At 44.7% G+C, this 25,013-nt stretch overlaps 2 protein-coding genes across 2 annotated transcripts; both read left to right on the top strand.

The window, feature by feature from the left end:
• Positions 1 to 6,046: 6,046 nt before the first annotated feature.
• Positions 6,047 to 8,171, top strand: LOC121046710. Its single transcript, XM_040501245.1, has 3 exons — positions 6,047 to 6,364; positions 6,441 to 6,582; positions 7,858 to 8,171. Exons 1-3 carry the CDS (start codon positions 6,047 to 6,049, stop codon positions 8,169 to 8,171), a joined length of 774 nt encoding a protein of 257 aa, XP_040357179.1.
• A 1,573-nt stretch (positions 8,172 to 9,744) lies between these two features.
• Positions 9,745 to 13,958, top strand: LOC121047753. Its single transcript, XM_042293543.1, has 6 exons — positions 9,745 to 9,975; positions 10,474 to 10,647; positions 10,713 to 10,899; positions 11,282 to 11,524; positions 13,558 to 13,681; positions 13,802 to 13,958. Exons 1-6 carry the CDS (start codon positions 9,745 to 9,747, stop codon positions 13,956 to 13,958), a joined length of 1,116 nt encoding a protein of 371 aa, XP_042149477.1.
• The last annotated feature ends 11,055 nt before the right edge of the window (positions 13,959 to 25,013 follow it).

Below are 25,013 nucleotides of genomic sequence, written 5' to 3'. Positions count from 1 at the left end.
GTAAATAAGAAGGCGATGCAAACGAGGCCCGTTAATGTTGTCGCGTTCCACTTAAAGCCGAAGGTTAAGCGTCCTCCAAGGTTATTTTTTGTTAAATAAAAGGATGTACTATTTCAAGCTCTACTCGACATGGCCCTGACGGTTTGCGTGCGTAATCGTCATAGTTCCGCCATGCACCCCTGTTTACTTTGTTTTTGTCCGGCCCGCAGACACATACAAGTTATGTTCACCACATAAAACAGGCAGTTATAGACTTCTATAATTTTGAGAAGTTATAGGTGTCAGAGACACATTGGTATTTAAATTAGCCTCAAATTCTGAAATGTGTGTAAGGCTGTCCCAAATCACTTACGACGTGCCTGTCGAGGATAAAAACGCCAGAAAAGACTAGCAAAACACCTTTCAGATAGTTGTTTTTTTTTTGGGGGGGGGGGGGGGGGCGCATTGCTTTAGGGTGGTCGGCCCTTTATTTATGTTGTCAAATATTCAGTTCGTAATTAAATATATTTTTATAATCATCAATAAATTTTACTTTATAAAGCTCACATAACCGCTTGAGACCGACACGGAAGGACGACACTCGGAACTACGTGAGGTGTTGAGTCTGCGTAAACATGTTTTTTTGTTCGTGATTGGCAGTGAGAAACATCGGGTTGCAAGGTAAGCCAAAAAGAACTATGTGTAGGGTTCCGCGTTTTCGGTTTCTATTTTTTTCAAAATTCGGCGTACTTTTTTTGGTGTTTATTTTAAAATTCAATTTTCGGTTTTTTTCGGCGTATATTTATGCCCTCAAAATTTTATCGGCGTTTTTCAGTGAATGTACAATAAACACCAATGGTCACCGGATCAGATGATTCTTGTAGCTCTGATATTTTTGATCATTCAAAGAATAACGGCACAGATACATTGAAAAAGAAATGGACACTTTATTTGGCGAATGTGTGCAACTGTAAAAGAAACAAGAAGAAAACAGAAGTACAGACAAGTAAGATATAAAGCCTATTTCCAAAAAAAAAATGGAACTTTGCCGTCTGTACGTCAGGATTACGTGATCTTATTATAGTACACACACATGTACATTCCCAAGTTCTCCTCGTTGATCCGCACTCTTTCTTCCCTGTTAATATAACCCTGAGCTTCGAGAATGCCCTCACAACGCTAACACTGGACACTGGCAGGCTGAGGATATGAAGAGCTGCCTGAGCCAAAATTGGCCCATCAACCAATTGTGACCACCAAAAGAGACACGGTGCGACGTATTGAAGCACAACATAACATGCAGAGCTTGAATCAAGTCAGTCTTCTTTACAACGAGTTAAAAAACACGCTTGTATATGGGGAGTCAGGGGGCATTTCAGACTTCACGTTCGGATCGATGATGCGGCACATTCAAACCAAAACGTCGTGATGGCATCCGTGTACCCCATAAATTCGGGCACATTTCGATAGACACTGTCGTTCCATTTTTTCGCCACAGCTCTGCGGTACGACTTGAAAGTCAAAGTGAGCTTTTCCGGTTAAAACTGAATTTTAGAAAATGAATGCGACGTATTTTTATCGGTTTCAATTGAAAATGCCGAGCCTAAAAACTGACCTTTTTCGGTTAAAACCGAATTTCCGAAAATGGATTCGGCGTGCTTTTATCGGTTTTTATCGGTTTAAACCGAAAACGCCGAACCCTAACTATGTGCTCACATGATAGATCGGAGGGCAAATACACGAAATGTTCAAAAAGAGAGAGATAATTAATGGTAGGCTTCTAAATAATCACTTAAAGAACGCCTTACTGCAAAAAGAGATGCATAAAGATGCATGTAATGAAATTTGTAATTTTACATAAATAGCGCGAGGGACCGACAAAGATTCTTAAAATCCTAATATAAATCACATTTCATCAGCTCGCATGAGCTTGAAACTTCGCGAAGTACTGCCTCCGCAGGCTAATGTTATCTTCGGTTTTAGCTGCACTTGTTTTGGGCTCTCACTTTACAACACAATGCTTCAATAGTCATGCGCTCTAACATTTCTCTAGGCTGCCGTATATCATCGCGAGACTGCTATAAATCCTGCACAACTTTACAATTAGGACATATATTTCTAGTGTTGCGAACATCGGATTTCACCAGAAAGCTGAACTGTTTAATATGGTATGCACGTGACGTCATCACACTATATGCATGGTCGTCATTGTGATCTCTTCTTGCTGAGAAAATCGAATTCAATGGTGCGAACATTTTTTTGTACTTTCAGTAAATACAGTAAAGAAGCAACTCCTGACGGTGCTAGCTTGCGAAAACATCCATTAGTTTTCCCCTCCGCGCAATAGGAGATGCAGAAAAGAATAAAGAGAAGAGCCAGCTGTCCATCCCCTCCTCAACTTGCAATTAGACCAAGCGGCCACGTGAGCTGACGCTAATTATGTACCGTCAGTGTTCATCATAGTCATGCGCTAGGGTTTGGAAAGCAGAAGCTTGGGCTGAGCTTCAGATATGGTTAGAATTGGGCTATTATCATATTTAATTTCTGCATGAGCCGTTACCCGAATGTTTTGCAATGCTGATTGTCATGAAGCCGAGCACTCGACTCGGGATTATTAAATTCGCTTACATTACGGTGTCACGTAACTCTCGGTGCAAAATAGTGATCTCATGTTACGTCACGCTGTCAACAAGGTTAATGCATCTATAGTGACTTCCTCAAATTAAATCGATTTGACGCAGTGAATCACGTGACGTCACGGGGTCACCTGACATTACTTGACAGTATGTATTGACACCATGACGTTACGTGACAACGTGACACATGGTTAATCATACTGCCAATACAAAAGCGCCACGAAAACCCACAATTTATCATACATTGCAATTCTGTATATGACGATTTGATCAAAAAGACAGAAATACAGCTGCCAATTTTTTATTTCCATATATTCATTTTGTGGTACTAACAAAAAAAAAAATCTTGAACCGTTTTGAACCGGTTACCGTTATATTTTTTTTCGGTTCGGTTCCGGTTCAGTTCCAAGATGGCGGCGAAGATTTCGGTTCGGTTCAGTTCCGGTTCGGCTAAAAATAACGGTTCGGTTCCGGTTTTCGGTTCGGTTCGGTTCCGGTTCGACACCCTGACTTTGACTACGTAGGCAGGCTCAGTAGCTTCGTCCGATTTACCTGCCTCACTTGTACCGATGCAGAAAAGTGTAGGACAGTCTACACCGGTATGTGTATTGAGATACTACCGGAAGTGCACCGCACTACTATTTTCTGCACCGGTGCAGGAGTGGAGGTGAATCGAACGAAGCTACTGTTGAGACTACAGACGGAACAAGTGTAGGCACCTGTCTTGTGAAAGAAAACAGCCGCGAAAAAAAACTGGCAGCTGTAAGGTGCGAGAATTGTTGGGCATGTCATCGAAGCAATACTTCAAAACAGTCGTGCTTGTTTTGCTGTCGTAGAGTGCCCCTTAATAACCCGTTTCGGTTCTAGAAGTGACGGCCGTTCTAGATTTCTGGGGCCTTAGCTCATTCTTGGCAACCCTTGCGTTGGTTCCTCTGAAGTTAGTCAGAGTCCTGTGAAGTGTAATTTTGAAATAACAAGCCACAGGTTAAGGAGCTGGTTTCAAATGAGCATGAAAGTCTGGGTGTTGTGCATGCCATCTTTTAAAAGGACACTTACAGGGTGTTTATGCTCGCCAAGGTTTTTAGTTGTACATGACATATGAGAGAGCATCTACCAAGAACAAACTTTGCGGCTCAAAATTCGGTTTCCTTTTGCCCGAAAACCGCCCAAGTAGAACTGGCCGGTTTGAGTCGCGTTCATTCTTTTCTTCGTGGCCACGGTCCGTTTTATAAGGTTTAGACACAACTACCTAATTTAATCAAAGTCGTGGGCCACTGAAGGCATATACTTAATATTAATTATAGATAAAAATATGAAACCCATTTTTTTGTGGCTTTAAAAAACTGCAAATACGTTGATTGAACAAAAAAAATGAGTTGCACAGAGAACCAGAAGCATTCTGTGTGCCACTGCGTAATTCTCAGCATGGTGTAGTTTCGCGTATCGTGGTGCTCGTGGGCTGGACGGCGATGGCAGTGGACGATGGGCGTGGGACCTCTACTTCAGAACTGTCATTCGCGGTACCGGCGAATCTGTCTTCCTTCGAAAGAGAAATTTTGGACTGTTCAAAATAATTGGGATTCATTTCGTACGACACGCCCAAGTGCCAAGCCGATTTGCACAAAGATATCGCCAAGCCGTCGCCCCTTCTCGTGGCTGAAGACATTGCTCGTACAAACGTCAAGCACGAAGTGCGTATTTCGATTTGAATATGTATGCATACGATTTCTTTGCTAGGTGCGATTGTGGCCAATGCGTGGTGCTGTCCGACTTCGAGCCTATGAAATCCCTTTGCTGGAGGGAAATCAGCAGCGCTCTCCAGCCTACAGTCGACTGACTGCATTACTACGAACAAAAGAGTTCCCCCAGCAGCTCAGTAGAAAGGTGTCCGCTTCACATGCAGCAGACCCAGCTTTGATCCAGAGTGTAAGTGTACTGTTTGCTGTTTAATTAAAAAAAAAAAACATGAAAAAACAAAAACATTTTGCGATATTTACACATAATTTTTTTCTAATTATTACTAAAAAGAAAAACAAAAAAACTGATGTTGTGGACGAAACGTCTTTGAACCAACTGATATGGGATTGGTTCCCTTTTTGACACCTGCAAACTCAATGTACACAAAATGCAATGAGCATATAAATAGACCTGTTGCTAAATTACCCAAGCATCAAGGAGAATGCAGGGATTGGTGTTCACGCGCCGCACGTGCTGGCCTCAGCGGTAGCAAATGCTTAAAACAAATTGCATCTTGCAAGTGTGTTTTTCAATGCTTTATTTGGGTTATTTGCTTCAAATCTTTTATACCGGGAAGGCATGTGCGTATGGTGCACGGAACACCAATCTCTCCATTCTCCTTGATGCTTGGGTAATTTAGCAATGTCTATTAGGTAGCGTCCACTTTCCGTGGTGCCCGTCCCGTAACTGTTCTGCAGAAATTGCAGCCAGACATTGGTTCCAATCTCGTTGATCTTTTGGAAACTTCTGCAGACTGCCACACAATGCCACTTTACGTTGCAAAACCTGTGGGGCAGCTCTTCACGCAAAATCTTGGAACATTCGTTTCGGATGCCGATCACGGGCATTCACCACGGGCACTCAATGCTCATTTCTGACTCTTCAATGTACAAAACAACTCATCTTGAAGTGCAGAACAGCGAGTGGAACAAACGTAACTGCAAAGCTATCTCACGGCAACCAGTTCCCGCAACGCATGTCGTCTGCTGCGCAAAACCCCCCCAAAAAAAAACTGGAGAAAAAAAAATGCGCACGGTTGGGTGTAGTCGCATGGCTTCCGGCACTCATTCTCTCCTCTATATTTCTCTGATCTTCATGCGCAGGTTTTGGTATCAAGCAGTTGCGTTTTTGGTTTTATTATATATATACATGACTTTGGAGCAAAATATTAAAGGGGTCATGAAACAAAAATGTATTGACCTCATCTTAATTTTCTTATATTCATTAAAGCCCAAAGCTGTTGTTTTCTAAGTTTTGCGGCCAAATATTGTGTCTGGAATTTACAAACCGCATTTAAAAATCACAAGTTTCGGCGATTCTGAAACGACCATACGACACGGTGTGGGAACCAGAGGCAACAAAACGTCATCATAAGTGATATATAAAGTGGAACAGATATTAAACTTTATTTATTGTTCGCATAACAAATTGAAAAGGATAAAAATAAATAATCATTTATTGACGCTCTTATATTATTTACACGATACTGCATCACGTGATTCCGATTGAGTTTCGGTTTCAAACGCATCCGAGTCTTCCGTCGCTTGGTAGCCATGGCAACGCCCGGGTTTGTCGGCTGCTCGTCCGGCGGGATGCGCTGCGCATGCTACTGCCCGCGGCAACTTTAGCACTTTAGGTTGCGGTTTGCGCTCCTCGTTGTTCGTGCGCGTTGTGTGCGCGTTTCAGCGCTCACCATGCCGACCATGTGTCTCGTGAGAAACTGCAGCACGACGTACCGTAGTGCGCCCAACGTACGGTTCCATAACCTGCCGCGCGAGCAACACCGAAGAGCCCTGTGGCTTCGAGCCATTGACCGTGACGGTCCGGACGACATCGGCGACCGTGTGGGTCATTTGTGTTCAGACCACTTTCTTCCGGGTGACTACGAGACGAACATTCAAGTGCGGCAAAGCCTCGGCCTGGACACCAAGCACGCACGTCTCAAGTCAGACGCCGTGCCAACGCAGAATCTGTGGTTCAGCGCGCCGCCCAGAAAACGAAGAAGGTCTGAGGTAAGCTTGTATGACGTGTAATAGTGAAATATGTTCCAGTTTGTAATACAATGTTTGGTATATTTTGTCATCACAGGACACCTCCGAATGGTCGGACGTTGTAGACGTGGTCGTCGAAGCGTCAACTTCGCACCGAATGGTTGACGGCTGGGCACAAACAACAAGAAACGTCGTTACGGCTTCTTGCCAGACTGACGGAGGCGACGTGCAAACGCGGTGTAAGACTTTTCTATTTGCTTTGGTGCAATGACTTTCTCGTTACAAGCTGACTGCGACGTAATCCATAAATTATTATAAATTCAGACAACCAAACGCGCCTGTTTATTTAGTGATGAACGTAGAGTGCCCCGAAACAATTTGCATAAATGACGGAAATTACTATAAAATATACGCAACTTTCAGATCTAGTGAATGTGATCTAGATTAGAAGAAAGTCAATTAAAAATTTTAATCCGATTAATTGCTACCCCCTAATCGGTTTGTTCATTACCATGCATATTTGGTTTCTAAAAAAGTCAAAATTATTTTTTTTCCTTTGCTACTTGCTGCATATGTTATAAGTGGTGCAATATACAATTTTGAATTTTAAATCAACCTTAATGTGTAGCAGAAAAAAGTCAAAAGTCGCCCACAGCCACAAATTTTATTACTTCAGCCGCGGAGGCAACGAGGTTCGTCGATATTCTCCGGCAATAGCAAACTCATTTGATTGTTCACAATAGTCTGCTACGCTAAACAAACACTCGTAAAGTGGCTAGGACGCACATGACCTCCATTTGTTTAGACTTGCATATCTTGCCCCTACAGTTTAGTTTAGGTCAAAATATTCCCTAAAGTTTGACTTCATACAGGTGTGCTTGTCCTCTGCGTGGTGAAAGCGTTGGATTTTTACCTTTTTTTGTTAAAAGTTAATTGGTTAAAATCATTAATCGCGACTAAAGCATTAGTCAATTAATTTGTAGTTTAATTGATCAACAGCCCAGAGCTACAATGTTGGCGACAACCCTTAAATCCTATAATGCATGTATCCAATACATTATTGAAGGCGCAATTGTTTAAATGTGATTAGAACAGACTAAAGCTTATTATTACTCCGCAGCCAAGTCAGAATGTGACATTAGGCGATAGAATGAATCCCTTCTTAGGCTGTCAGTGACTATAGTTGCTATCACCCCCCCTAAAAGATTGCTATGAACTTTGAGCAGGGACTTGTGATAATTGTAGTAGGAGCCAAGGCCAGTGCACATCGCGAGTCGTCTTGCTGTCACAGAGATAAACCATTGGGCTGGGGATCGAAAGCTTATTGGTTAAATTTCTGGTGGGGGATGAGTTGGTTTAATTGTGACATAGATTTACTTATGCTGTAAGTTGTGCTGACATGCCCGGGCAGACTGGAAACTCTGGGAGTAGAGGGTTCTGTCATTAAGTATTCCATGGTTCAATCATTTTAAGCATGACATGATTTTTAATCTTGATTGTTTATTTATTTCTAGATACACAGACAAACCTTACTGCTTGTGCAAGGAAAGACGTGCATGTCCAGACTGAAGACAGGACCACTGCCAGTACTGCCCCTGTCTGCACTGCAGATCCTCCTCCTCCTCCTCCTCCCCCACCACCTCCTTCAGTTCTTCCCCTGGCTGAACGAATGCCCTCTCCCATCCCACTCGTCTTCGAGGGTCCACAGCACACTTCCAGCCCCGTGGGATCTGATGCCTCAGACTCGGAGGATGAAGAGGGCTCGGAGGATGAAGTTGAGCAGTGCTCGGAATTTTTCCCATCGTTCAACGAGACCTTCGTGGGGTAATTCTTTCTACTTTATGCAATCGTTGCATGGTTTGTGTACTTCCAAATAATGCGTTGCGAATGTGTCAATCACTGAGGTGAGTGACACATTCGCTATAAAAACTATAAAAATACATTATTTTCTTCATGATATTTTTTCTTTGAAAAATAGGCACCTGCGCATTTGCATTATCTATATCTCCTGCTGTGTACTAGTGCTCTTATTTATAAATAAATATTCATTTCTGTTTTTCTTTTTCTTAGCTCGGGGGGGGGGGGGGGGGGATTTTTAGAGGGTGGTCTTTTTCCTGGGTATTCAGTGTGACAATTTTCATTCAGTTCCAGGGAATGTGTGCTTGATTGAATACATGGAATTGAATCTGTTCCAATCAGAGAAGGGAATGAGATGATGTGAGTGGTTCCTGAAGAAGCAGTCTTCTGGACAGTTTTGTGGGATTTTTGTTCTGAGCTCGCACAACATACAGCTGTGGCTAGATTTCCTTGCTGAAAGCTGGGTTTTTTCCTGTTATTGTCTAATGTAGGATAAAATCGGCTAAGGAGTTAATTTTCGGGTTTTTCCGCCCATATTGCGAAAACATGAAACATAATTATAGCCACCAGTCAGTTGTGGCCTTTCTTGAAGCAAGCATAGATTACCATTTTCGTTTTATTTAAGCAAAAGGTCACCAGCAATTGCCACTTCCTGATTTAATATATTTTTCAAATGAAATTGGTAAGAGAGTAGACTGGAATTTCAAGAAGGTATTAGGTTGACTTGACGCCAGTTACATATAGGTTAGTTTCACGATGCACCATTTTATAGTCTAGAAAGGCTGGTAAACCTCTTTCTGCATGTGCTGTATTCATCAGCACACAAGTGGTACTTCATTAGCATCCTTTTCAGTTTTGATAAATCTCGAGAGCATGCCAAGTGACTCTGCCAATGACGGCAGTCAAGAAGAACAATACTATATTTGGCTCACACTAACTCTCACTTGCTTCAATTTATCTTCCTTCAGAGTTGCCCTCAGTGTTTCTTGCGGTAGCATTTTCCTTGCCGACAAGCCATCTGTTCACGCACAAGCTTCTCTCAAATCCCAAGGGCAGTTGACCAGTATGAAAATTGAGTGCCACTCAATGCTTCTCTGTGTCTCTGGCTACTCCAACGAATGCACTCAATCAAGAACCAAAGGAACTTGTGTGAGCAGGAAAAAACTGCCCTCCATGCTGTCTCCCCAGCATGGATTCTTGGGAGACTACGTACCGGAAGTATATCTTGTGAACTGGCTTTAATGACAAGTTACAGTTAAAAAAAAACGGAAACACAGAAGACAAACTACCTACCTGGGTGGCTCTGACTTTTACTGTTGCCCTCTATTTTTCTAAATTATAGTCCCCAATGACTAAGCAAAATAGTTGTCATGACAGTTATTCCAATGCACTAATTCTGTTCCAGTCTTGACAACAGCACTGAAGAGGCCTCACCGCGAAAGGACCGCAAATTCATTGTGTTTGAGAGCAGTCTCAAAAAGCTCTTCAAGGTGTGCCGGACATGCTACGCACCATGCCAAAGTGTATCTCGCGTGTCTGGCACAATGCTCAAGGTGCAGACGCTCTGTGCCAAGAATCACTGCCTCCTATGGAGAAGCCAGCCCGTAATGAACGGCAAGGCAGCTGGCAACGTGCTGGTGTCAGCAGGCATACTTTTCACCGGCGCCAGCCCCACCAGCGTGCTCAGAACACTGGAGCACATCAACATTCAGGTGTTCACGCTTCGGACCTTCTACAACTACCAAAGAGGCTACCTGCTCCCTGCAATTAACAAGGTAAAAAGCAAGGCTGTGCACAGTTATGGGTTATTTGTACTCCCCTGTTGATATGAATGCCTCGCTATATACACAACATTTTCGGGGATGAACTGGGTAAATACATGCAATTTTGTCTTGTTATTGTGGATAACTCGGATTATGGAAACTTTTTTTAGGGGAATAGAGGTTCCCATATTAACGAGACATCACTGTACCACCAAAAAAATCAGTCACCACATTATCAAGACATGCCACTACCATTCTCTCTAGTTCTTGTAATTCGCTCTTATGTGCGAGTAGGTCTCTACCGATAAATAGTCTTCAATTTCAACTATGTCTGTGCTGATTTTAAACCATGTTATACCTTTTCCTATTTTGAATTTACAGTTTCTGTGGTAACTTGTCTTGAGAGATGGCCTTGTCCTTGCAATAAGAGTGTGGACAAATGGAGTTGTCTTATGAGCTGTGCTGTGTGCTTTTGTGCAACCTCATAAAAAAATCCTATGTCTCAACCAGATCTGGCGAGAACAACAAGAGGAGCTGTTTCTTCAGCTGGAAGGTCAGGAGGTGGACCTTGCTGGCGATGGGCGGTGCGACTCACCCGGATTCTCCGCCAAATACATGACCTATTCTCTGCACGCTGCTCAACTCAACAAAATTCTACATTTCGAGCAGGTGCAAGTCGGGGAGGTGAGCTACAGCTACTATAGCAGTCTGGCCTTGTTACATAACCAAGTTTTCCTCCTCTCCAAAAGTGCGCAGAAGTCAAGTCCAGCACCTCCATGGAGAAACATGCTTTCCTCAAATGTCTCGAGAAAGTGAAGGATCGTAGGCTGAGCGTTGTGTCCATGACAACGGACCGGCACATACAAGTTGCAAAGCACATGCGCACGGAGGAACCTACCATCCGACATTATTTCGATGGCTGGCACATCTCAAAAGGTACTGAAAATACAAGCAGGGATTTGTGGCTAATTCTTTATTAATAGCAGATATCAGGACCACTCAGATTATACAAACACCTTTATGTGGCTATGCAGTGTATGCAGTCAAATCTATGGGTGTTCATGCATCCCCGTATTCCGAGCACTGATCAAAGCTGTAACATACTCTCGGGTATTGCTCAGCCGAGCTCTGGAAACATGTTATGCATTTGCATTTTTATATGAATGCGGTGTATATCTTCCGAAACATTTTCTACAATAAACATAGAACAAACACAGCTGCTTTTCAATATTCATAAAGCCAGTAACATTTAGCCCTGAAAAAAATAAAGAATAAATATTATAAATGTAATATTCTTCCAATTCGACATTCATTACAGGCATCAAGAAGAAGCTGGCTGCCCAGGCGAAGCGAGCTGGGTGCAGCGTGCTGGAGGTTTGGATTCAGCCTGCCAGCAATCACCTCTTCTGGTGTGCTGCCCTGAGCGATGGCAACCAGGAGCTACTTCTCGACATGTGGAAGAGTGTGCAGTACCACGTTGCTAACAAGCACGCTGACCATCCAGGGCTCTACACGCATTGTGCTCATGAGGACATTGGAGAAAGGGAGTGGCTAGTTCCTGGTGAGTGTGTTTAATAAATTTAAACTTGAAAGTGTTTCTGGCAAATGCCTCGTATTCACCGCTCTCATTATTACTAACAATTTTACTGCCTTTCCACCAAGATCGATCACAACTGGTGCTATGTGTCATGTAAGCCATTTCAGTGCTACACAACCTCACATCTTGCACGTCACCGCACCCACGATGAAAGTTACATGGCACAGTCTCAGCACTTAATTGACCCTGATAGCTCGTAGTGCCCACTGGCATCCGCTTTATGGTGAACAAAAGTATAGGTATACTTTAGCTTACATATCCAACTACAGAAAAATTCAGGGCAGCAGTAATTTGTCCTTTTCTGAAACAATTGTGTGGTGTATGCTAAAATGATGTGTGGACTGTTACATGTTCACATAGCCCAAGCATAAGGAGGTATAATTGTATCAGGAACAGCAGATAAGAGACTAGGTACTGCAGTTTAAGTGTGCTATGCTATGCATGCATGCTTGTGCAAACAAAACTGTTGCTCAAGTCAACATGTGCACCTTATATATCTTCAGCTTCATTTGCACTTGTAGTAAAATAAAGTATAATGCCTGCTGGTGCAGTGGGTCTATATTTCTCAGGCGACATTCTTGCTACCACAATGAAAATCCGTCAGCATGTCACTGATTATAATTTCAACCTAAAAATGAGACGTTTACAACTCCCTGTAATGCCGAATTAGAGCGCAGCTCCTGTGGAGGAGGAGGGGAGGCCTCCTCTTCCCCTTCCTCCCTTGAGGTAATTCAATTTTGCCACCCCCCCCCATACCATGCTAAACAATCCAAGAGATAGATATATACAGTGCAGTCCACTTATAACAATATTATTAAATGCGAAAAATGCGATCGTTATAACCGATTATCGTTGTATCCGGACTGACCCTGAAAACTGCCCAAAATAGTTCCCCCAAGCGGAAGGTCACTCACCAGTGTTCATTGAATCACACCATAGAAGAAGCGCCGCAGTATAACAAAGTTTCATTGTAGGGTCATCAGCAAGCACGCAATGAAATGGTGTCAAACACGCTAAAAAAAATCCAAGATCTCCGCTTGCTTGTGCGGCAGCTGGAGCTATTGCGGTGTGCATACAGCTCGTACAAGGCTTCCCTAAGCCTTTCCCGCTGGTCGTCAAAGCCGCTTGTTCCAGCCTTCTTCATTACGACGTCCCCGGATTTCAGGATGGTCGATATCGTCGACTGAGAGTGCTCATACTTCCGGACGAGACTTCCGACCTTGAATCCTTGCCGCCAATCATGTAGGATTTGCTTTTTCTCCTTGAGGGAGATAGCTTTTCGCTTCGTCGAGCCATCTTTCATGCCAGCAACGCGGGGAAGAGGAGGGCGGGGAGGGGTTACGAGGTTACGGGTATGATGATGATGATAGCGCCGAGGTTTTAAGGCCGCGCGCAGCGCCTACTCACGGAGTATTCGGTCGGGGCCAATCGGCGATGATCGCGTCCGCCGATCTCGGTCGTTTCTTCGCGTAATTTCACAATTTTTATCTCATTTTCTGTTGAATTTTCGTAGTAAACACATTCTACGCGATCATTAATTGATCGTTGTATCCGATATGCCGGGAAAGATGCATCGCTATATATGGTTTATTTTTACATAGAACCAATGCAAAAATTAATGCTTCTATAAAATCGATCGTTATAACCGATATATCGTTATAAGTGGTATCGCTATAAGTGGACTGCACTGTATATATATATTTTGTGGTATTCTTGCTCACCACTTTCCAGAGAAAGGAAATATAGTTCTCACTCTGTCTAACCTCTGCCAGTGCCGGGGAGCAGGACAGCAGGAGCAAGGCGGGAGATTGAGACAGCGTTAGAGTCAACACTTTGACAAAGCATGAATACTGTCCCCTCTCTCGATACTCTCGATGTCATCCTACTTTTTGTCGGCTCTGTCGACAAAAAGTAGTTTTTTCTGCAAGTATGCAGAAAATAAGATAACTATTTTAGAAAAAACCTGTCTGGAAAGCTTGCCCATTTCAACAATACAGGTACCCGTGCACATGACAAGTTTGTGGAAGTGACGATGGCACCGCGTCTCCTCAAGGACATTCGGCAACTAGCCCCTTCAACTCATACCTTCAGCCTCGAAGCCTTCCACAGCGTCCTGATCGGGTTCGCCCCGAAGTCTGTGTGCTTCTCATCTGATGGCATGCGTGCGAGGCAAGTTATGAACAAACTCATTCACGAGCATTCATATTTACAAGGATCCTGGTGTTATTTTTCTCATTTCAGAACACAACTCGCCATCTTGCACTTCAACGAAAATGCCAACACGGAGCAAGCTGTCTCGGCTGACGGATCTCTGCAATTTAAGATCAAACATCCGAAATCCAGAAAGGGAGTGAAGGTTGTCCGTCCCAAGCAAGCTGAGCCTACATACAGTAAGTAGTGTGTCGGGTACCCCGTTCATTTTTATATCTAAAAGGATGAATACGTTCAATTCTGCATATAAGTGTCATCAACAGAATTAGAAGTTGAGTTCTCCTTGGATAAGGACGTCCTAGGGATCCCTTGGGTCCCTAGCATCCCAGTATCAGAACTCAAAAACAATACTATATCCAAAATATTTACTACTTGCATCTGCAGGTTTGGTAATGAAGGCTAGCAGATAACTCTGGAGAGTGCATGGGCCCACAGAGACTGCTTTACTACACCCTTTTTGTTCACACAAAGTGCATTTTTTAGCCGGTGTTACATGTTTTGTGCAAAGAGAATGCATGCACTCAAACGACTGTATGTGCACCATTTCTATTTCAGACTATGTTGACCTGCTGCTCTCAGAAACTGAAAAGTGCTGCAAACTGTGGCGGTCTTTTAAGATTGCCTTTGCAGCGAACAAATCTGACGCCCCACCCCCCATGAGCCTTTCATTCCCCGGGCCTTCAAAAGCCGAACTGGTGGCGACAAGGAGGTCAAGGTTTGCCACTGGCTCAGGGAGGACTTCCCTCTAGATCAGGTGGGCACTCTCCCTACCATTAGTCACTGCTGAGATTGAAAGAGAGGGGGGGGGGGTATAATGCCCCCTGTTTCAATATCACGGGCATTAGTTTATCAATGATGACAAGAACACATATTACTTTCAGAACAATTTATTGTGACTGACAAGTTTCCTCTCAAACATAAACATGGTAGAAGCTAGAAAAATCTTACATTACAAAACCTACTTCACAAATTCAAAACATTCAATTAATTCTTATTCCGTTCCTCCTCACATATTTAGAAAGAAGTATGTCAATTAGAAGACTGCACATGAAAATCAAATTAAAATGCAATATTTTTCAGCCAATATTCTGGATAGAAGTTTTTCTACTCAATTAAATATGGTTGCAGTACAAGAAACTTTGTCCTAACTGCGAGCTAAAGACATGCTTTTCGTGTAATGCTTGTTAAAATATCGCCACACCCCATTCTCCTTGACAACGAACTCCCTCAGCTATGGTCATGTCACCATGACAACAAAGCGTCTTCTTTATAGAGGGGCACGTAAACGCAGCATCTAAAGCCAGCAATGGCAGACGTAGCCAAAGTCAGACGCACCATTGTGGAAGTCGACGCTGAGGGTGCATACTTGGGCTCTTTCGTCATGCATGAACAAAAAAAGTTCAAAATGGCGACTTAATGCAGATAGCTGATTTTCTCCAGTGCCTGATATTTTGACAACCCTCACACGAAAAGCATGTTTTTCTGGCCATCCAATGGCTGTTGGTACTTTAGTTCCATGTTCCAGAAGAAAAAACAAACTGCCAAATAACACATGGACTATAGTCTTTCATCCTGCAAAAGGCTTCAATTAACCAATGCACATTCTCAAACTGCACAATCTAACTACTGTAAAATTCCGAGCAAGTGCCCCCCTTTGCACACAAGTCAAAATTACCTGCAAAGTGTGTGGGGGGGGGGGGCTATCCTGGAACGGCACCAAAATTCAAGCAGCCAACGAAAAAAATTTTCTGCCAGAAAAATAGAAAAGCGCATTGCACATGGATTTAATATTTTATTTATCTTTGAGAACATAGACTTTATTAGGCCAAAGATTTGTCACTGCTATATTAATCACTTTCAAAACCACCAAAAGACTCCTCAGAGTCGATCGCAAGAAAAAGTTCACGGCATTCTGCAACGTTTCCCAACTGCATGCCGTTGGCTATTTTGACAGCCTCTTCAGAAAAAAGCGAAAGAAGCCGGTTGCTTATGGCTCTTCTGCACTTCATTCGTGCTCCAGGTATTCAAAGGGCACATCGTCCAATTTTTTACTGAACACCGGCGTGCCGTTACTTAGCTTTCGTCGAAGTTTGACTTTCCCGTAGTTTGGCTGTAGCAAATTGTCAAAATTCTTGTCCCATTCCCGTATCCAGACGAGCTTGATATGTCGAGACGTCTGGTGTACGTTTTTCCCGTTTTCACGGCCACTGTGTAAGAATGCATATCCGAACTGACACCGCCAAAACGAAGCGACAATGGCGCATTGCAACCGAGCTGATCAGGCTGCAAAGTAGTATTGGATTGGATTGTTGGACTGGATTTCGCAGGCCAGTGTTGCCTAGGTGCGGTCTGCACGGTGCATGATACGGGTGCGGAGTGGGGAGGGGGCGCTTTCCCGGAACGGCGCGGAAAGGTTGCTTTTGCTCGGAATTTTACGGTACACTACAATTTCCCCTTTCAACAGCTTCTGAACAGCATAATAATTTGATGAACACTTTACAAATTGTAAGCATATTGGAAGCCAGTGTAGCCTTCTGACGGAAATCTTTCCCTTATTCTATTTACAGCACAGGCAGGGAGGACCCTCCTGCGATTCCTTCCCAGCCGTCCCCAAAGCCAGTGTGCAAGCTGGCTGTAGCTGGTGTGGCGGTACTTTCTGTTGGGAAAAGGAAATGTTGCCTTACATCCTTTCAATTTCATTTAAAGGCTGACATACACTTGCATATTCTGAGAAGCGGAGGCAGTCCCTCCATTTGGCTCATTTTGGGCCAATCTTCTGGTCATCATCACACATGGCTTGTACAGAATGTACTTATAGCGCTCATTAAGTTTAAATGAAACACAGAAACTGTGTCTTTCTCGTGGCAGAGCCATCCTGGTGGCAGTTGAGAAAAGGTTTTGTGACGTGGCACTCAACAAGCCATGTGAACCAGCTACGTGAATAAGCCATGGTTCAACTTCTTCCAGGGTAGTGTTACCATAAGAAAAAAACGATTTGTGTGTTCTGTATAAGTTTGATGAGCGCTTTATGTGGCAGTTTAAAAGCATGCCGTTTTTGCATTCTTTTACACTCAAGCAGCCTTTGCTCATTGTCGTGCACGCGTAAATCGTCTGACACATGTGACGGGACTTTACGTAACGACGCACATCTTTTAGCAAGGTCGGCCACCAGTACTTTCGTTGGATGAGTTCCTTCGTCTTTTCCGTTCCCATCTGTCCCGAGTTGTCATGAAAAATCGTCATCGCAGACTCTTGGAGCGTGGCGGGAACAACAATTCTTTTTACGATGCGTCCTTCCTTCATGGTTTCTTTTGTGAGGACGTCGTTCTTGTTGTATGGGCTGTTTCCATCGCTCGCCACTGACTTTAACTTCTAGCATTCTGCGTCCCTTGCCTGCAGGTTGCTTAGGTGACTGTGATCTCCTGCTACGATAACGTAGCATGCCAACCCTTGACCTTCCGGTACCATTTTGAGGATGTCTCCTGGCATACTCTCTCTTTCTCCCTGTCGTGAAAGGGCATCTGCTGCCATGTTCAATCTTTTTGGCCTGTGAACAATGTCAAAAGTGTATTCAGCAAGGTCCAGCGTCATCGAGCGAATTGGTGATTCGTTGCTCCCTTTAGTGCCAAATACGCCACGCTGAAGTTGCCTGTAAACACTGTGAAACACGGTCCACCCCATAGAGAACTCTGTCACTGCTTAATGCAGCGCCATGCATTCGAGCGTGTTGGAGTGAAGGTTGGTGTCGTGTTTGTTCAGCCATCGGCTTGCGTATTCAGTCACCCGTTCCTTGCCGTTTTGCAACTGACTGCGTATGGTTCCGAGGCCGGTCTGGCATAAGCCAACGAGCACACACGTCGGGCAGTCTGGTTGGAAGCTCGCGAAAATTGGAAGGTGTTTGAGAGTGTGCTTCAAAGTGCTGACCACATCTTTGTGGTCATGCGTCCATACAAAAGGTGTCTCTCTGGCGATAAGATTTCTTAATATACGAGTACGTGCTGAGAAAATGGGGATGAACATACGGTAGTGGTTGGCAAACTGTAGGATTGAGTAGAGCTTCTTGGCGTTCACGTGTGGTCGAAACTTGTCGACTGCGGCTACTCGAGCTTGGTCAAGCGTGCGTTCGTCCAATGATATTTCATATCCGAGGAAAGTGACGTCGCGCAAGAGCTGGCATTACTTCATGTCCATTTTCAGTCCGTTGGTAACAATTCTGTCGAGAGCTGAGTCGAGAAGTTCTAGTGCTTCCTTGACTGTCATTGCTCCTTGCCCTCACATCCACCATGATGGGCATGGGATAGGACAGATTCACAGTTTTCGCGTTCAGTTCCCTGTAGTCGTGAACCATCCTTCACGGAGTCGTTGGGTGATGCGGTTGATCCACAACAATCGTCGGTGCGGCATACTCGCTCTCGCTTAGCTCTATGATTCCCTTTTGGATGTAGTCGTCGACCTGATTGTGGATAAAGTCTCTGTCCACTGGGGAGCACCTGTATGCTCGGGAAACGACTGGTATGTCGTCCCGTAAATCGATGGAGTGTTTGGAGTGTTCGGCGTGTGGGCGAAATCCGAGCAATTCTCCATTTGTCACGAAGGCTTTGCTGTGCCGTGTGAGAATACACCGTAGTTTGTCCGCTTCGGGTGTCGAATCTTTTGTCATTTCTGACACCGCTTCGTCAATGTCCTGAAGCAACTTTTTGTTTGGAGTCTCTTGTTTCGTGTGGAGTCTTACGTATTTTGTGTCTTCGAAGTCGGTCGGTGTAGTAGCTTCTCGTTCTCAGAATGAAACGATCAATGTCTCTGCGGTTCTGCCTTTGGGATGCGTAGGTGTCTTAAAATCGCGCATGTCATGTGCGGATTGCTTGTTGTCGTTCGGTAGTTGCACGATTGTGACATCGTTCAATGAGTGGAACGTCACATCAACATTGGCTTGTTGGCGCCAGTCAGAACCCAGTATCGCATCCAAAGGCGCTGGCAGTGGTGCAATAACTGTGTTGGGAAGCTGGGTTTGTGTGGCACCAACAGTGATGTCCAGCATTGTTCCACTTTTTGGCTCAAGCTTGCGACCGGGGACTTCGATGCGCTCTTGTCCGTTCCATGGGCTCGTTTTCGTGCCTACATGAAGCACCGCTGTCAACGCAGACTTTAACAGGCCTATCGTTGTGCACAAATCCGTCGACAATTGGAAGGCTGCCTCCAGTGGATCGTAGAAAGCAGTTCGCTTGTCGATTCGTAACTGAGCTCTGAACGTTTGGTGTTGAGCCAGTGTTGCGTTGTTCTTCTGCACGGAGTGTTGCGCTCGTGGGTTTGTTGCAATCGCGTGACAGGTGACCGGATTCGCTACAATTGAAGCACTGTCGGGAGGGTGGCCTCTTGAATAGGCTGCTCGATGCGGACTCTGATGTTTGACGTTGAGTGTTGGCATCCTGACCATCTTGATTGCTGTGCCTCCGTGCTTGGTTTTTCGGTGCATCTTTGACAATCGAGCATGGCTGTGCGTTCGATCAGTTCGATAACCGTCCTGCAGCACTGCTAGGCTAACGGATTAGCCCACTTGTCTTTTATCCCGTTGAGAATGAGGGATATGCATTCTTCTATAACAAACGTATATGGTGCCATGTTGAGCTTTGCGTTTTTGGAGTAAACGTATTGGACGATTGAGTCACTTTAGACTAGTTGTCTATTTTGGAACTGAAGGAATTCTTGCATGGTCATTTTTCGTCTAAACCACTACGTGATTTCATCTTTCCAAGGGCCCTAATCGCTGATTTTTGATCCGTATGATGATTGCCAATATTTCGCTGATCCGCGGAGTCATGAAACGGCGTTCACGAGGGCAAGTTGAGGTGTTCAATGAGCCAGGGCTGCGATACGTTCTACCTCGGCGATCCAGTGTTTGATGTTGGTCTCGATGGCACCGTCGTAGATGGGGTTGCCGTTGAGGTGTCGCTCGTTGAGTGCACCTGCAGTGACTGCCCTTGTCGTGCCATGGACTCTAACATTCGGGCCTGCGTCTCGACGATCATCCCAAGGAGATGGGTGATTTCGTGTGGAGTCGACGTTCGAAGGGGAACATCAGGAGCGATGATGTTGCTCTGCATGGGCGTAGGTTAGGGTGACCACCCGTCCCGCAACTCGCGGGACTGTCTCGCATTGAGGGCTCGTGTCCCGCGTCCCGCAAGAAATTCCCAAATCTTCAAAATGTCCCGCATTTCACTTTGTCGTAAATTCACTCTGAAACTCACGGTGCTGCCGAACAAGGGGGCACGTGGAAGCGCGGAGGTCGCTGGTGATCGTGTGAATCTCAATGGTACGCAATTTTCTATCTAAGCATTGCGGGAAGGGACCGTCGTTCTTGCAGGAGATTCGACGCGCATGCTCCGTTGCGGCTCTCCCCTTGGTGGCAAAATATTGTAAGAAAAATTGCTCGCGAAATGTTTAAATATAAAATATTGTAATTATTTTCAAATCGCTGTATCAATGCGAAAGGGTTGCTGTGAAGTTTGTTTTTAGTGAAGACAGCCATACAAGGCAAAAAGCCTGCCATTCAGAACGGTCGCAAAAGAACATAGTGTTAAAAAATTGTGTTGGACCATGTCGATGAAAGTAAGTGTTGACAGGAAACGATAACCAGAAAAAGATTTTTTTTTTTTTTTTTTCATTTGATGCATTGAGTTCTGCCACAGTCGATTTTTACGTTTTCAACTTCGACACATTTAATAACATTTTTGGCATAAAGCAATATTTCACTGGGAGTGAAAATTGTTTGAGCTTAATTGCTGCAATGTAATTAGCATGTGTATAAACAGCACAGGATATTCAATGTGTTAACAGAGCTTTCGTTCGTGGTGTGCGTGTTAATAAATTTCCTCCACCCTCTGCCCCGTGTGTCCCGCATTTCGATAGCAGGAAGGTGGTCACCCTAGCGTAGGTCGCACTGGGATGTTGCTTGGCTCCAGCCGTTTCACTGTCAGGCTGTTGTGGGGAGCCGTTGCTGTGTCGTCGGGAACGTCTGATGCCTTCGTCAAAGATGCAGCTTGGATGAGGCGTTGCATCTTGGCTTGTAGGCGTTCGACATCGGCTTGGAGCTTGTCGTTGGCTGTGGCGAGCTCCTCAATACGAGCTTGCTGTTCGTTGCAAGTCTCGCAAACGGACGTGAGGGTTTCCACCGTGCCTTTAGCTCCTCGCCGAGTCGCGTTGTCATCTAGAAGTCTGCGGATGAATTGCATTTCGGTCCACTGCATGGCAAATGACGAGACCTTGGTTCTTCCACCACCTTATATTTGGAGAAGAGGTGAAGATCATCAGCATTCCCTTCGTTCAAAGCATCGTTCTTTGGTTCCACCTTTTGTTGATGCTCGTTGACGGGGTGTGGCCGCTCATACCCTCTGTTGATGTCGGCTGCGCCATGCCAGGTTATTCGTTGGGTTTGGGAGTTCGTAGGTGATCGTAAATTGAAAGACTGAGGTTGATTTAAAATTAACAAGACGCTTATTAACTGGGGTTACAATAGGTTACACAAGCTTACATAATGGCGGAAGGAAAAGTGGTCGTTCCGCCGTTTTGTACAAATTGTGTTTTGTACGGTATCCCGTACAGCATCCCGAGGTCGTATATCTTGTGAAGGGTCTTCTCCTCGGCGAGACGTAACCCGACGCCTTGCTCCTCTCACCTTGGCCGATTTTGGGGGTTCCAGATAGGTGCAGTGGTAAAGCCAAGTCTGGACTAATTTTTTGTAAACTGTCTAGGTCTCTGCCTGGCAGGCTCGGTGGCCCTACGTGCGGAAGGCACTCGACGCCGACAGCTGCTACATTCCAATGCTGCAGAAATTCCTGGATATAGGATCTAGAGCAAAATATTTTATTGATGCTCATCACTGAATAGTTTGTTAACCTAGTTTCTGCAAGCCCAGAAATGTATCTTCAGTCACTTTCACTGTGGTATTTATGTTCAGGTAACTCTGCTGTAGGTGTCTTACTAGTCAAAATAAGAAGTGTATAATGGTGTAAATAATAAGCAAAGCTCGTGGTGCTTTTTTGTAACATAAAAGGATATTTCCTCAGAAACACTAAACTTGAAAAATGTGTTCAATTTCTTATTTCATTTTATTCACCTTTGTAAGAAATTAAAACTGTGTACCTACATGGATTGTTACGACTCCTTTCTGCCGATTCCTGTTAAGGCAAATGGTTTGTGCTCTCAATGGCAAATAAACATGACTGAGCGCAATGAATGATTCAATTGTAAATTAGTGATATTGATCACAGCACGAAAAAGTTCCTACCTCGTGTTCTCGACACGTATGCCGTGGTCCTGGAGCATCTGAATGGCTACGTCCAAGACCACTTCATCCAAACACAGCGTATGGAAGTGCGGGTGCGTCGTAAGGCAATCCGACGGCTGCTTCCGAGTCGCTGCCGGAACCTCGCGGCAGCAGACGCTCTCGAGGTCGGTTGGCATCGGCACGCACCGCCCGCAGGTGCACCTATTAGAATGATCGTGTGAGCAACGCACTCGCGAGTTATTTTTCGGAAACCCTAAAACTTACCAGCCCGTGTGTCCGAGCCGATCCGGTTCGGGGGGTTGGTGGTCGGGGCTCGCCCGAGCTCTAGACGTCGTTGGGTTTGCGTGACGATGTCGAGAGCCCGCACAAGCCGTACCTTCGCCGTCGATGTCGTCGCCGCTGCTATCGTTGTCGGACGACGTACGGTCTCCCGTTTGACGCAATGGGCTGTCGCTCCACGGCTCAAAGCCCAGGAGCCGACTGCGTTGTAACAGGCGACGCTGGAGCTCGGGGAGGTCGGCCATGTTACCGATGTTACAGTTATCTGAACCATCTGAACGAAATATCAGACGTCAGATCTCCTTCGTTGATTTGCGTGCGTGACGTCATTATGGCGCCGCTGTTGAGGCGATGTCTGACGCTCTGTCTGCGCCCATTCAGTCCGCTCTACGTCGCCATCTTGCGCAGACAACAAAAATTCCCTATTGGTTACTTATGATGACGTGTTTGTAGAACTGAGAGGGAAGCTCCCCGAGAAACCGAAATTATCTTTTTTGTTCCAATAAATGAATCCAGACGATCAAACGAATGGACGTGGGTTATGCAATAAAGGACAAAGATTCCAAATACACATAAAGCTCTGAATTTCGGAAAAACGTTTCACGACCCCTTTAATTGAGTAATCTTCTGACACCACATTAAATCGCCTGGCAAAAAATTAAAAGAAAATTTTTGGGGGTGTCATTGTCCCTTTTTGGCTAGGCGTTCGGCATTTATGAAGCCTGGGTAAAAGCGTGGCCGTGAGGGTTGACACTGCCGAGTTTTGAATGGGGTGGGGGAAGAGGCCGTCCCAGTAAAAAAGCGTTTGCGCCAGATAGGAATCGAATCTGGACCGTTTAGATTATTATGCGAGCGTCTTTCCAGTATGTCGCGACGTCTCGCCGTGAGTTGAAGTGCCATTTGGCGAGAAAGCCCTGTGGGACATCCCCTCCCCCTCTGTATCCGGCAGGTACCAACTTGACACCCTGTCACACGTTTTCAAAATTGGGGTTAGTGCTGGGTATCTCCGTTCCAGAAATTGTTATAGAGTGTAGTACTATCTCAGTCGGTATGAGCTTGAACACTACTTCGCGTGGCCCGCGGTACAATCAGTGTCCCCTGTCAAATGCTTTGTGAGGTATAAAGGCGCCTTGCAGACGAAGTATAATGTCTCGAGCAATCGTTGCACCATTCTGCATTTCTGGGTCATCTGCTGGCAAAAACGGTTGACCAATGACGAGGAGAATTTTTCGCTAGGAATGTGTGCTAGCAAAAGTAGCCTATGTATACGTTTTTGTAGGGTAACTTTTGTTTATCAGGAAGCTTTAGGATTGTTTCGATGATTCTGGTAACAATACCGGATATTTTGCCGACACCTTTGTGCGTGCATCATATTGTATATTTACTTTGCGTAAGTTTGTGAGAACCAAGGACCTTAAATCCACACAGTTAGAGCGGTGTAGGCGTAGACAGTCTCTCCCTCCCTGGAATTGTGAAAGCAATAGAACACAACATAAATCAATCACAGACTTTCCCGCAGGGAGTCCTGCGTTGCTCCAAGCTGCTATTCGTGCGATAACCAATCAACCATCTTGAAGCTTGAACGAATATCACAAATGTTTGCCCCGTCACGCAACCATAAAATGGCGTGTGCGTGTTCGACGAAATTGCGGAGGCCATGGTCGTCTCAGGAGTCTACTTGTCTTTGCCCCCTCCCCCCCTCCCCCTGCATCTAGGCTTTACGCAGCATTCGACAGGGGCCACTGATAGTACCAAGGGCCACGTGATGCGGTGTTCACGCTCATATTGATTGTGATAGCTCAAGCCATGCGTTAAGTCAGTCACATGTTTCACGTGCAATACAATTGCCCAACAATTAGCTATGAATTTTTTTGCAATCTTCATTCCAGAGTTATAAAAAAGCTATTCCCACTCGGGTAACTTAAAACTTGTATCTGTTGGCTGCGCTCTTATCAGCCTTTTTTTTTTTTTTTTTGGTGGAAGGTCACTTTTTCTTTATTCACTGCTTGGCAGGTTTGAACATGTTACGTCAGTTCAGTTGCGGCTACAGTGTGAGAAAAAATGACTGCCCCACTTTTGACTTGCACCAGAGGGGCAGCTATTGTTTTTGTGATGTAAGGGCGTGTCTATTGCTGACATTTGTCAGACTTAGTGCACAGTGTGAAGGAAGTTGTTTTGTTTGTGTAGAAGTGTGTGTTTTCTAAATTTGTTTTTATTTATTTATTGTTGAAAATTGCCAGCTGCCTATGAAGAGGCCAGGACAAAAACATTAAAAAGATTACTAGAAGCAAAACCAAAAATCGCATAAAACAAGATTTTGTATGACAAAAGTAAACACAAAAATAAACATAAGTAGATCTATGCACATACATGAGCAAAGCTATACGTGCAATATGCATGCGACATAAAAACAACAAACGACCAAGAAACAACAGCCGAAAGATACACGGTACATAATATTTCCAGTCTTGCATCGTCATTAATGAGTGACTGGAGGCTGTCTGAGAATGCATGAAAGCAGTCATTGTGTATCAGCTGTGACGGAAGCTTGTCCCACTCATTAACAGTGCGTGGAAAAAAAGCTTTACGTATAAACATCGGTGTGACGGAAAAACTTGTTCATCGTTTTGTCGTGTTTATTTCTAGATAATTGATTAGAGTTCACTGCAACATACTCGC

The sequence above is a fragment of the Ixodes scapularis genome, unplaced genomic scaffold (assembly GCF_016920785.2).
Source record: "Ixodes scapularis isolate PalLabHiFi unplaced genomic scaffold, ASM1692078v2 PGA_scaffold4__175_contigs__length_147842914, whole genome shotgun sequence".
Classification (NCBI taxonomy): Eukaryota; Metazoa; Arthropoda; class Arachnida; order Ixodida; family Ixodidae; genus Ixodes; species Ixodes scapularis.
This window is presented reverse-complemented; position numbering and strand designations above follow the sequence as displayed.

Coding starts and splice junctions, on each gene's coding strand:
- LOC121046710 (XM_040501245.1), top strand. CDS start 6,047: ATGCCGACCATGTGTCTCGTGAGAAACTGCAGCACGACGTACCGTAGT. Junction 6,365..6,440: donor GAAAACGAAGAAGGTCTGAG/GTAAGCTTGTAT, acceptor TTGTCATCACAG/GACACCTCCGAATGGTCGGA. Junction 6,583..7,857: donor AGGCGACGTGCAAACGCGGT/GTAAGACTTTTC, acceptor ATTTATTTCTAG/ATACACAGACAAACCTTACT.
- LOC121047753 (XM_042293543.1), top strand. CDS start 9,745: ATGCTCAAGGTGCAGACGCTCTGTGCCAAGAATCACTGCCTCCTATGG. Junction 9,976..10,473: donor TGCTCCCTGCAATTAACAAG/GTAAAAAGCAAG, acceptor TGTCTCAACCAG/ATCTGGCGAGAACAACAAGA. Junction 11,525..13,557: donor AAGGGAGTGGCTAGTTCCTG/GTGAGTGTGTTT, acceptor TCAACAATACAG/GTACCCGTGCACATGACAAG.